We start from the raw sequence: 14,276 nt of genomic DNA, 5'->3' as shown, positions 1-14,276 counted from the left end.
AAAGAGGTGCACAGCATGCAACAGGTTAGACAAGGAAGCACCATTAAGCAAAGCAAAGACTAAGAGACTTGCCTGAAGCCACCAAGGAATCTGGCTGCTCTGCAGGGAACCTAATGCCAGCCTTCAGATCCCTGAAGTGCTGCAGACCATGAGGCCTCTCAGCCTTTCCCCCCCTTTCTTTATTCTCAGCATAATTGCAATATGAAGTGCTCTGCCTCCCAGTGTATAGGGACCATCCCTGAAGATGAAATACCAACCCACAACCAAAAATCCCAAGAAAATTCAACCCAAACAAAACCAGAAACTGCATCGGCAAATTCGAACAGTGTGCCAATGAGGTTTGAGATGCCATAAAAATATTTCAAAGGAATTTTCCAGAACATATTTATCCAGTGCTTTACCATTTCAGCTGTATGCATTTTGTGGGGTATGTCTTTTTAAGAAAGTGGCAAGAGGTAAGAAAACAAGGCATTTTATCACAAGTCCTGTTGTCTTCTTTCGCTGTAAGGAATTCTGAGCTGTAAAGCTGCCATGACACCAGTTCAGTCAATAAATGTTTCCCACACTTCTTTTAGTCTCCTAACTACCTCTGACAGTGTCACACATCTGTTGTCTCATTAAAAAACAAACAAACAAACAAAACACCAACAAAAATTTCAGGTATACTTTATAAAGCAGAGCAGCAAATTGACCAGTTCTGATTTTTGCACATGAAATCTTTGGACATGCTGGTATCTCACCATCTGTATAGAAAACCTTAGAAACTAGAAAGTTGCTATTGCTTACTTCAACTACAGAAGATTTTATGATGTGATTTCCAGGGTGAAACCTCCCACATGGCTTCCAAAAACCAGTGATGCAGTTCCCACTAGCAGTGACAGTAACCTGAGCCCCTGTCTTTAGGATCTGCCCCTCGAGTGCCATTGTCCTTGGAAAGTTAAATGCAATGCTAAAATACATGTCAGCTAATGGAGTATTTTTCAGTGGACAGGAGAGCAAAGCCCCTCACAGTCCTGAATGTAGGGGCTATGCTTTTATATATCAGCAGAGATCCTTACCTTCATATTTCAGAGTTCTGTACTCCATATGAAAATAAGATAGATAGATAGATAGATAGATAGATAGATAGATAGATAGATAGATAGATAGATAGATAAAATATGGCATAGAAATAATCCATATGTGATTTTCAGGAGTATATGTGTTTATTTCCTTCTCTCCCTGAAGAGTTGAATTTCTAGAGAAGGAGCTATGGCTCAGTATTAATTCAATTAGTTTCATATAAACCGCCCTGACCTTTAGAATTACTTTGTACAGAAACATTGTCTGAAAGGAGTAGCACTGCAGTAAGATAAGCTCAGTAGATTTGCCCTTGAGCTTGTTATATTTTACTAGCCAAGAAACCTTTGCTTTTCTCCTTGCTGAGATGTGGTGCATGTACTCTGATATTTCATCAAGATTTCAGTCTTTTAATTAATAATTCTGCACTTGCATCTTTCAAGTAATGTAGAATTCTCGGTAATAAGCATTCCTGCATAAAAACAACCAAAGCTTTCACCATGAAGAGTGAAAAATCAGACACATGAATTAAATTGTTCTTAAAACCATTAAACCAAATGTTTAATTCCACGTTCTGAATTAGTATCCTGCAAGGAATTCATGCTTGCAACTACCACCTGCAAAAGAAAAAGCAATTCTCCATACCATCAGTTCTGCTTTCTATTTGCTCACAAAGAGGTTAACATCTTCTACAAGACCTGGGCTTCAAGATGATCCAAGAGCAGGGCTCCAACTACATTACTTTTGCTTTTATAGTTATTTTAGCTAAAAACTAAGTGCCAAACAGAGAGCTGCTGCAGGTCAGCTAGCAAAAACATATCTTTAAGTCACCACAACCTGCTTGCTTGTCATTGTTTATTACCTTCAGCTGGCAAATGCTGACCCAAAAATTACTTTGTCCATGACCTAATCTTCCATACAGTAAGAATAAAAAGCTCTTAAACCTGGCAAACATGCAGGGGTGGACAGCTATTCAAGATAGCTAGTTCTTTAACAGCTACCATATATATCAGGTGCCCTGGGCAAGAACATCATTAAAGCAACTCAGAGGTAATGCACTCCTGAATGAGTGTTCAAGCCAGGCAAAATGGGGCTTATGGCAACTTGATCTAGTAAAGGGTGCTCCTGTCCATGGCAGGAACTTGGAACTAGTGAATTTTTAAAGGTCCCTTCCAACCTAAACCATTTGATGATTTTATGAAAAGAAGTGTTGCACCTGCCCGCCCTTAAGCTTCCCAGGACTGAGAACCAACACAACTTCTGCATCTCTCCTTCTGTCCAACAACCTGAGCAGCTAACCAAAAGGACAAGCAGTCATCCAGACAAAACACAGCAAGTCACCTTTCCACCACTGTCAGAGCCTTTGTGGGCAGATGATGCATTGCTAGTGGTGACATTTGACAGGGGAAATGCTACAGGGAGTAGCATTATCACACTGAGTTTACCCTGGAGGGCCAAGTGGACTCTATGCTCAGAATTATGATGGGAAGTTTTACTCTTGAAAACCCAGGCACACTTGAGCTGGTATTATTTTCTCAGAGAAAATATTGCTTCAGACGCCTCTCCAGCATGCACAATAAATCTTTATACCCTCAGACACTTCAAAATATACTCTATGAACTAACACATTAAAAACCCTCTCAACTTCCTGAATTTTAAGTCCTGTCTGCACTATATCAAGGTATCTTCCTATTGAAAACAGGAAATAACTTGACAGGCAACTATTCTAAGATCCTGTATGAGAAACTGAAATACTTGAGTAGAGTATTTGAGTTTCTTCTCTAAAATAAACTGATAGAAAATGTCAATCTTTATTTACCCAAGAGAGGATGGTAAAACTCAAAAGTTGACCTATGCAGTGATAACATTAAAGTATGACACAATTTAAATAATGCTGCTTGGTCAGATGGTCATGGGGCAGCCCATGAGCCTAGGAGAGAGAGAAACACCATGAAAGGATTGGAAGATGCCTACCATGCAAAGCAGGGCTGCTCACCCACAAGCATGGAATTAAGTGCTGATTGTATAGATACAAACTTCCCAGGAGTATCTAAGTACCATGGCATAGGAAATGACTCACAATTAAACTGTACCAGATAAAATGAGGTTCTCATCACCTTTGAGTGAAACCAACCTGACTTTTCTATCACTTTGTTCTTCTCTCTTATTTTCTTCTTTTAGATTTCTTTAATATCTGCATACTTGAAGATTCTTTCACCTCTTTAAGCACTATTGGTTTCAGATTAGTATTCCAATCCTGCCACTACTGTCCTCAAGAATTCACAGTAACTTGATCTAACATAAGGTACAATCTCACTGCAGAGATACATCCACCACTTTGTAAGGGAGCCTTAGTTGACCTGAATAACATCCAAAGAAAGTGTGTTTACCTCTAAGTTCTCCTCTAGTGTAACAGAAAGATGTGTTGAGAAGAAGTCATATAGATTTATGAATAAGGCTGTGTGATGCAGTTGTCAATGACAGCAGTGATGAGGCTTGATGACTTGGAAGCTATCTTCTAGCCTTTTGGCACTATGTATGCTTGATTTTATTTATTTATTTATTTATTTATTTATTTATTTATGTATTTATTTACTTTGAAGTTCCTATTCTGGTAACCCAGCTCATCCTAACCTTGACAAAATACAGCAAAGCCTAATGGTATTCTGTAGCTGCCTGCCCTAACACAGACTTTATCTCCCCTCTTCCTGTGAGGAACTATTCTTTATCCCTGCAATATGAAGTATTAGAGTTGCAGAGCAAAAAACTGGTAAGCCTCATGAGCTTACATGAAGCACTTTTTGTGAGACAGACTCATGCTTGTGCTATTTTCAGTAGGCTCTCCAGATTTCAGAGTAAACAAGATTTCCCCAGACAACACAGATTCAAGTACCTCATGCCAAATTGTTCATCTGAGATGCTAGAAGAATCAAAAAGCAGCAGAAAGGACCACTCAACCTATACAGAAAACTCCTCAACCATTTTAGAAGGTCAACATGCCAGATACTAATTAAATTGCAACACATCATGGCTGCAGAGAGACATGTGCTACAGAAATAACATCACAGGTTATGCTCATGCTGCTTGCTCTTGTGCCTTTGCCAAGCTCCAGAGGAGAGAATTTGGCAAGAACTAGTGTAAAGGAGCTCCTGCTGATCTACCATGGGAAATGACAAGAAGGTTCTTATAAGCAGAGGCTGTGGGAAGATGATTCTGGATCTGTTTGTGCTGAACATCAACATCATGACTCCATGGCTCTGCTGGCAAAAGGGATCCCATGAGTGCCCCCTGACCCAACCTGTGTGAAAGGGCTTTGCCCTCATAACCTGCTAACTCTACCTGGAGCAGGTAATGAGCTCTTGGGTGACTCAGCTGCAGGCTGAATGGGCAAGCAAACGCAGGTAGGGACAGTCACCTCTCCAACAAGTGGTGGATGGGTGTCCACCAGCAGGCTGTGACAGTTAGCTGCTGCCTGCTGAGATGCCTGTGCTGGCAGCCTGGGCATTCAAATTCTTGCCATAAGACTGGCAAATGGATGGAGTGAGCAGCCAGGGCTGGCACTATCCACAGACTGCACAGATGCACGTTCAAGACCTTTCTGTCCACCACAAACTTTGTAGTAACTCCCTTTTAAGATCCCTGCAGGGAAATTCAGCCCTCCAGACCAGTTTTTCAGAGAGTGGTTTGTCACTGAACTCTCCTTTCATGGCTTTTGCATGACACAAGAAGTAAACCAATGAAAACTCAGTAAGACAATTACTGTCACAAAGGATGTAAGTGCCTTCTTGTTTGCAGCTGGGAACAAGTTAATTTTCTTCCTAGTGTCTGGTACAGTGCTGTGTTTTGGATTTAGCATGAGAATAGTGTTGATAACATGCTGGTGCTTTTAAATGTTGCTGAGCAGTGCTTTCACTAAATCAAGGACTTTTCAGCTTCTCATGCAGCTCTGCCAGCAAGGAGAGTGGGGGTGCACAAGAAGTTATGAGGGGGCACAGCCAGGAGAGCTGACCCCAGCTGACCAGAGGACATTCCATACCATGGAATGGCATCATACTCAGCTTACAAAGCTGGGAGTGCTGGCTGCTCCTCAGGGACTGGCTGGGCATCAGTCAGCAGGTGCTGAACAACTGCACCATGTATCATCATTTGCTTTGTACACTTTTTCATCATTATTACTATATCCCCTTCCTTTTCTGCTCTATTAAACTGTTTCTTTTTTCTCAAACCATGAGTTTTGCTTTTTTCCTGATTCTCTCACACATCCCACTGTGGGGGAGGTGAGTGTAATGTTCAGCTACCTGCCAGATTAAACCACCACAAGTACACACCCTCCTCTCCACCCCCAACACAAATCTGGGTCTGCTGAGGCACCAATATACAGGAACACAAGTGCCTGGTACAAGTATCACCACCCAAACAGAATACCCAGCAGCTGCATTCCACAGATCTTCCTATAACCTAAGCAGAAAGCAATCTCCAAATTTACACTACTTTTTTTCCCTTAAGCATGAAGCAGTTTATCACATTCTTCATTTTGTACCAATAATGTACCCTAGGTTATGAAAAACAGCTCTGAACTCTAAGAAATCTCAGCTGGTTTAAGAAAAACAATCTATAAATTATCCATCACCTCCTTCCAGTTAGAGACCCAAGAAAAGACATTAAAAGCCAGATGTCTTTAAGAGTGGGAACATGTAACCCCTCATGTAAACCCTCATGTACTCTGTAGTCTATACATGTAACAAGTATTGAATAAACATGTGCAAGGGCAGTGAGGATGCTGCAAAACTATATATAGAGGGAACCAGGAAAAGATAGGTAATAAATATTCACTATTAAAATTAATGTATTCATAATTTGAATGAGGGTAACACATAAATTGCAAATAAACAAGACATTTTCAAAATGATCATACTGATTCCTTTTGTGTGGCACTTTCTCAGCCACAGCACTGCAAGTGTAGGGAAAGGCTTAAGGAGGACTCTGGCACTGTGCTTTACTCCTCCTGGCCATATTTCCATAAACTGTCCTAGTTCAGGGTGAGTCAGAAATATGACTGGACTCCCACTGAAGTAGACTTGCTCACATGCCTGTGAGCCTTTTCAGAAGCCAGGAACACTCTCACATACCATAATGCCAGTTCCCAGCTTCCCACAGAGTGATGTATTTACTGCACATCAAAGGCCATTTCTGCAAACGCGTACGAGAGAGAAACTCAAGTGTCACAATCAATTTAATCCAGCATTCATCCAGGCTGCTGCCTTTGCCCTCATCCCTGTCTGCTTGTTTCTGCCACTCAGGATTTGTTTTGTGGACTCGACCAGGGGACTGGCTGGTCTGTAAACTAACCTGGGAAAGAAATCCTCTGTGAAAAGCTGAGTTGTCAGTCGAATCAATTCCCACACCCAGTTTGTTGAGAGGCTGTGGGCAGGAAAGTGTGAACTGTGTACAGGGGAAAGTGGAAAAGCTCATTTCAGCAAAAAAAAAGATTTTTGCTGGATTAAGTCAGTCACAGAGCAGGAGCTTTATTTATAGTGCAGGAGAACATATAAAGTCCAACAGGAAATGGGATTTTATTGCAGTAGGTGTTCAGTCTTTCATCCAAAAAGCTGATTCTCTATGCCTGAGACAATTCTGTTGCAGGTAAATAGAGAGCAGCAAGAATCACATGTGAGGGCATACCAGAGAATCTGTGCTTTAGTTTTTCCTCCTACAGTGTCAGTGCACATGTTCCTGAGTGTGCACCATGATCTCCCCCTGCCAGTGAAAGCAACTGAAGAGGTTTCTGTTGTAATTCAAAGTTGCTGCTGATGGGAAGAGGGGCAGGGGTTGGGGATGGGTCAGGGGAGAAAAGCTTACAGGTGGTGCTTTATGAGTTTGGGGTGGTTTTTTGTTTATTTGTTTGCTCCAATAATTTCATTTTTGGTGAATGTAATTTCTTTCTTTTCTCTGAAAACACTGAGGTCCATACACTCCTTGTCCTCCAGAACACACAAGGTCATGAGCTTTCACTTAATACAGGATTCATTAGGTAAATCTTTGACAATGGCTAGCCAGGAAAAACATACACCACCAGTCTACAAGTGTTCTGGTATTTCTGCAAATTTTCTTCTCTACTCTACAGGTGAAATCTATTGTTCATTAAAGAAATTTAATATATTGCTCATGAGATTTTTTTCTTTAAACTTTCCTCCATTGAAATCACAGAACAATTTCTGTGGTTAAAATTAGAAATAGATTAAAAATGGCTAACACTCAATATTTATCACAGGTAATTCTTTCTTATTAGCCACTAACATTTTTTCAAACACAATTTACCATCCAAGTGTTTCAATCTCACACTGAAATGCTTTAAAGAAGAGTTAAAGGCAAACTTCTGTAATATAACCTATAATTCCTTTACATGTTTCAAAGAACTTCCTACCATACCTCTTCATAAAACAAATAACCTCTACTTTGCTCTGAAAACAACTTTTCCTGGCTGTATGCTTGTTACAACCTATAGTAATAAAATTATATTGCTGAAAGAGGTATTTTTAAAAAGATGGGTACATGGATTGTTAGTAAAAGAAAAGTTATTTCCCTCTCAAAACATCTTTAAATAGTTATATTGACTCTATTGAGCTCTATTGATTATTCTAGAAGCCAAAATAACATTCAAATAGCTAAAAAAAGACTTTAGAAAATAACTGTTAAACACAATCTAACAAAGATGCTCCACTATCTTTGGTGGGGAATTGAGCATTATTTAGTATTTCTTACTTCTGCAAAGTACTAATGCACATGAAAGAATAAAGTACAACTAGAAGCATTGTGCAAATTAAAATCAGATAGTATCCACCTACAGGATTACACACACCAAGACACATGATATTCAGCTCAGAAAAAGAGGGTGCATTATTTAAAGTTAGTTTCAAAATGAATGCATCAGTTGAATATGTGTCATGTTTATCATAGACACACAGAACTATTTAGCCAAACCATATATTTTATGAAGATAATTCTTGATTGAGTCTAAGCTCTGAAAAGCAGGCCATGGTTTTTCCTTTCACTGAGAAGAGCAAGTCATTTTCTGCATAAAGATTTTTCTTTCCATCTTAGTTGCACACAACTTTTATCTAGTGACTTATTAGCATCAAGGCAGCTCTAATTAAATGTAGACAACTAAGACAGCTGTAGATTAAGGAAGCATCAGTTTACTGTAGTGCAGCTCAGGGACACCACAAACTCTCGGATTCATAATGTTCCAGCAAGCTCATCCTATGCTGGACCACTCAATTGCTCCCAGTGCTCTTCACAACTCATTTAACACACTAGCAAATTCTGGTAGGACTGACAAGTCTTTCATATTATGGGCTCCCAGGCTGCTGTTAAAAGCTGACCCTAAGATGAAGCTAATAAGTGTTAACTGCAGAGTTTGTTATTTAGGAAGTCCTAATTCCCACAACAGAAAATACTAGAAATAACATGTAAGAGTCTATTTTTCAGCGATGCATTTTGTGAGCCCATTTGTGATATTTCATTCTGTCTTGTCTGTGTTGTTTATACATATCTAAATGTCTACTCAGTCAGGGAAATCCTCCCAGACACAGCCATTCTGCTTTAGAATAGGTGGGCAGGCTCTGAAATAGTGCCTGTTTGTTCCCTCCCACCAGCAATGGAGGTTTCACATCTCTTTGCTGCCAGTCTAAGTGTTCCAACTTTTCTGTATTCAGCTTTCAATCCACACATAAAAACAAATAGCTCACAAACATTTTATTACCCATACATCCACCTCACTCCCAGTAATTCATATAGCTTCAGTGACACAATCTACATACAACCATGGTCAAATGTGAACCCAGATCCAGTTTTCCCCCACATTGTTCAAATACAGCTTCAAGGGAAGCTGGTAAATACAACATGAGGCTGTACAGTTTATCCCTACCAAAATAAATAGGCTTGCTGAAGAAAACAAGAACAAAGATGGAGATAATGGGGGTTTGCAAAAAAAATCCTGTTTTGCAAATGGGAACAGCTTCCCCCAAATGGTGATCCAAGCTCAGTGCCTCTCCTTCATGACCAAAATCTCTTCTTCCCAAAACATCCTGACAGCTAACTGGAGCAAGGCTGGGCTTAGAATAGGCAAGTTTTCTCTGGCGGTATCCCAAAAACACAATCAGCCTCATCCTACATTCCAAATACTTCTGACTCTAGGAGATTAGGCTCCCAAACAAGCACAATATCAAGCTGTAATTCAAGGTTTCAGGTTTGAGGTTTGCATAACACACAGCAAGGTGCATCTAATCAAAAGGCTAAGATCTGCTTAAGGATTTCCAATGACCAAGCAAGGCCGTGGCTTGGACTAATGCCACTTTGGAAGTAATATCTAAATATCCATTTCTCATTTAAGAATTAGGTTCCTAATTATAGTTCATAAAACCATATGCTTCTTTTTCTAGTAAAATCTCTCAGCAACATATCTGTGTCCTGCACTGACCAGCTCATAAAGCATTTGCTATGCCCCTCTTTCAGAGGGTTCCTTATTTCCACACAAATACCTGTGTGACACTTAAATGCTGCCACAAATCAAATTACGTTTATCAAGAGAGTATCTGAACTCTGTAGTTCCCATAGCTAAAATAAATAATTTGGAAAATGCTCTCTTTGAAGTTACTAACTCCACACAGAAGATACATTCTTAAAGTGCTTTTAGTTGCAAAAAACTCAGTGAGATCACTAGCTCAGTAAAAATCCCTGTATCACTCAGCCTTTTGGAGCAGTGTCATTGTGTCAATTTTACAGTTCAACAAGGCCAAGTGCTAAGTCCTGCACCTGGATTGGGGCAATCCTAAGCACCAACACAGGCTAGGCAGAGATTGGAGTGAGAGAAGTCCTGGGGAGAAGGACTTGGGGGTGTTTGTGGATGGGAAGCTCAACAAGACCTGACAACGTGCACTCACATCCCAGAAAGACAAGTGTATCCTGGGCTTATCAAAAGCAGTGTGGCCAGCAGGGTGAGGGAGGGAATTCTGCCCCTCTTCTCCTATCTTGTCAGATCCCACCTGGAGTGCTGTGTTCCAGCTCTGAGGCCCCCAAATTAAGGACATGGACCTGCTGGAATGAGTCCAGATGAGGATGATCAGAGGGTTGGAGCACCTCTCCTATGAATTCAGGCTGAAGGAGCTGCGGTTGTTCAGCCTGGAGAAGAGAAGGCTCCAGGGAGGCTTTACAACAGTACCTAAAGGGGACCTACAAACAGGCAGGACTTTTTACAAGGGCATGTAATGATAGAAAAAAGGAGAAATGGCTTCAGCTGAAAGAGGGTGGATTTTGGTGAGAATATTAGGAAGAAATTCTTTACTGTGAAGGTAATGAGACACTGGAACAGGTTGCCCAGAGAAGTTGTGGATGTCCTGTCTCTGGAAGTGTCCTAGGCCAAACTGGATTGTGCTCTGAGCAACCTGGTCTAATGGAAGATGTCCCTGTCTATAAAACATGATCTTTCATGTCTCTTCCAACCAAAACTATTCTGTCAATTCATCTATTTATCTCTATATTTTTACAGCAGCAACCAACATCATTTGCAGTCAGGACACAAAAAACAGCTCCCAAATATGGATTACAGTTTTTAATAAATGGATTCTTTAGCACTGACTAAGATTACTGTCTCATGTTTATTTGATGCTTCATTCTCTTCAGAAATTAGACACTGATGAGAATCTGGGTCACAAAGGTATTTGAATCTCTGTGCAAGATGAGAGCGAATTAAGAAATATAAAGACTTATGAATATAAGTACAGTTAGCATCTAATGCATTTTTAAGAGAATGTAAGCAGCATCACATTTTCATTATTTTAATAAGGCCAGAGTGAAAGATAACAGCAGAGTGATATGATGCTTTCATATAACCATGGTGATATGAGACAAAGAGAAGAGCTATTTTTTACATTTCCAGTATTACTATCCTTAACAGGCTGCAAGAATAAATTTAAAGGCAGAGTGTGGGGTGACAAAATGAGCTTAGTTTTCTATATATGAAGCCAACATGAAAAAACTAACTTACAGGTACAGTGTTCAGATGCCACATATTTTACTGGTATGTCTCTCCCCTAGGAGCTAGGGCTCAAAATGATTAGTGAATGTTGGCCACAGAAAGCTTCTGGAGCATGATAATACCAGTGATGAACCAGATGATGTAATCAACACCACAAGCCTCACAGGGATTTGTGATGCTCAGATGAATATTGTTTCAAATCAGCTCTCAGTGCAACGGGAGATTTGGAAGGGAGGGAGAACCTATTTTAAGCTGTTATTTGCAATGAAGGTGTGTTTTTGTTTTATAGACAGATGAGACCAACAGATAGCTGCTGGAGATAGCAGCAGCCCTGCTGCTCCTTCTGTGCTGTCTGACACTGCAGTGTTTACTCAGGGAGCTGAATCAACAAGCCTTCTACAAAAAACTGCCATCAGTTTTTCTGCCATTTTAGCTTCTGGTGAAAGCACATGGCCAAGGAATCAGGTAGGAAGGTAGAGCAGAAAGCTCTTTCCTTGCAGGAGTGACCACCTATTAGACTGACTAATTTGTAATAGAGAAGCACTTCCTAAAGTTCCTGTCCACAGTAAAGCTCCCCAACAGACTGAGTTGGGTGGAGGGCAATTTGAGATAGAGAACAGTTATATTTGCAATCATGCGGATTCACATCTTGTAAGAATGATGATATGGCACAGAGCCATCTTTATAAAAAAGTCACACATAAAACAACTTCTGTTTGTGGTCAGTAACATAACTTTCAGGTAGAAATATTTTTTGTTACAGGTGAAAGGAATCCAAGTAGAAGGAAGACAAAGGCAGAAAGCAGCATGTTGTCAAAGGATAGTGTGGTCCAATTTATTACCTCAGCTGAACTTCTGTGAAACAGTGTCCAGTGGAACAGGTGTTTACTGCACTAGCAGTGTATGCAAGGGAAGGGCCTTTGAACAGGCACTAGGAAAGAAGTGAAGAAAAGGGAAAAGCATTTCTTCTGCTGAACAGCAAGATGCAGTTCAGGCAAAATCTTCCAAGCTAACATTTACTACTTCTAGAAGCCAATTCCTAACTTCAGTTTCCTGATACCAGGAATTTGCTAAGTGACATTCTGAAAAGTGTTTTTCCTTGTTACCTGTGTAATTAACCACATGAGCTGTGGAATGTGTCTTACCATACAAGTGTCCAGATCCTCCAAACGTTCTATCTCTGTCAACTCCTCAACTGTGATCATGGAGCGTTTAGTGGGTTTTTCTTCAGCCAACTCAATCTCCAGTGATTCTTGCTGTGGAAGGGGTTTGCCACGTCTGGTTAAATGGTCAGCCTGGAGATAAAGACAGGAACATACCAGTCAAACTTGAAAAAGACAAAGAGAACCCAACCAGAAAGTTTACAGAATTTCAGTGATCAGAAATCCTGGAAAACCAAGTGAAAAAGGAAAGCGCAGTTATGTTGGTTAGTCCTCACACTGAGTTTGTCTTATAGAGAAAATAAAAATGTGTAAGGGAAGCTTCTTCTTGAAACATTTTTTTTTTAAATTAACAAAGACATGTACAATATCAGCCAATATAATTTTTATAATTATTCAATGGCCAAAATGTTATAATCTGCTATTCACAAAAACAATGCAGTTTTAAACACCACAGTTCTGTTTCACTGAATAAATAGACAGGGGAAAGCTGTAACAACAGTAAAGTCTGTTTTTAGATCTGCATAGCAAAAAATGCTACTAGGACCACAGAGGATGTCATATCAACCACCCTGGACTGTATTTGGAATGGAGTGGGCTCATGATGTCATAAAAATGATGAAATATTTTCTGGTCCTTTTGATAACTGAAGAGAATACTAAACAAACATCTGCTAAAAGCAAATATTTGAAGATCAGCTGTCCCAAATCAGTTGGTCACAGTAGTCTTCAAAGAGGCAGCTAGGGAGAGCTGTAGTCCACTGCTTCACATCAGCACACAACTCAGGACAGCCAGTGGACTGCTGTTTTGTTAACCATCAAAGAAGGTAAACAGATGACCTGAGTGAATTACAGCTCATTTAGTCTGGTGTTTACTTAGGAAAGGAAACTGGACAGCTGCTATGAATTTATCTTCAAGCACACTAAAATAGCAATAATAATTAATGCTAATTGTCATCTCATTAGGTCTGAGGTCTTGTCAAACAAGGTTTATTTTTCAAAGTTGCCTCAAACACTACTACGCCAATGCAACAAACACAGACATTTGTGGGTGGTTGAATTAGTAGAACATGACACTCCAATTTAAGGAGCTGGCTGAGAACTGCATCAGTGCATTTAATCTTTGTGTACTAAGAACTAGCTGCCAGCTCTCAGATTGCAGCTGTCAGTTGAAGAAGTGTCAAATTAGACAGGAGTTTCTCTAGCAGCGTTTTTGAGATCAGTGCTCATCAAGGTTTTCATCAGGGCTATACTATCTCAAAGAACCTGCAGCTAACAGAAATATGGCAGAGTTAAATGGTGAAAGGGACATATTAGTTATGTAGGCCAAAATGGATCACAAAGCAAACCCAAAATGTACAATCATTCCTTAGAAACCAAGAGTGCTGCCAAGTAGCCAGTTTCACAATCCTAAAAAGCAACAAGAGTCCAATAGCCTTCAGTGGGAGGGAAGTCTAACAAACCTTGTCTTAAAAATGAGCTACCACTGAAACTCCAACAAAAGAAAGGAATTCTTATATTCTTGGCTATGTAAATACAAGAAATAAGGAATATGAGGAGAAAAACAGTTTCACTTCTGTGCACTGTGCCGGTTAAAACACTTAAATAGTGTGTCTGGTTCTGGAAACCACAATTTTAAAAGCAACTTCTTAAACAGCTGGAAAAATTGCAGAGTATTTTGAGTGAAGTGACTCAAAGGCTGGAGAAAATGACGTACTGTGCAGGAACCAGGGTATGTCCAGGTTGTGCAATGCCACTGGACAGAAACAGCCCAGTCATTGCAGCTGAGCCTCCTCCAGGACAAACTGGAGCTCCTTCTCTCCCACAGCAGGCTGTTGCTGCTGCATAACTCCAGAGACCAGAGGTTGTACCTTTACACAATGCTGCTCTGTATTACAAAGATGCATGCTCAAATAACTCAGTCTTCCCTTAAAAAAAAGGGGGGAGGGGGGGCAGAAAGAGTGATTTGTTTTATGCATATGGGGACTTTCACAGAGAGGAAATAAGGAGGAATAAATATAGT

At 40.2% G+C, this 14,276-nt stretch overlaps 1 protein-coding gene across 2 annotated transcripts in view; it reads right to left on the bottom strand.

Moving 5' to 3' along the window:
* The window catches only part of CARMIL1 (capping protein regulator and myosin 1 linker 1), a 187,660-nt gene that overhangs the window by 28,074 nt on the left and 145,310 nt on the right, over positions 1 to 14,276 (bottom strand). For both annotated transcript variants that reach the window (XM_056483863.1, XM_056483864.1), the window contains exon 29: positions 12,240 to 12,389. In XM_056483863.1, coding sequence (XP_056339838.1) covers positions 12,240 to 12,389 — 150 coding nt within the window. The remainder of the gene's footprint in view (positions 1 to 12,239; positions 12,390 to 14,276) is intronic.

The sequence above is a fragment of the Oenanthe melanoleuca genome, chromosome 2 (genome assembly GCF_029582105.1).
Source record: "Oenanthe melanoleuca isolate GR-GAL-2019-014 chromosome 2, OMel1.0, whole genome shotgun sequence".
Lineage (NCBI taxonomy): Eukaryota > Metazoa > Chordata > Aves > Passeriformes > Muscicapidae > Oenanthe > Oenanthe melanoleuca.
This window is presented reverse-complemented; position numbering and strand designations above follow the sequence as displayed.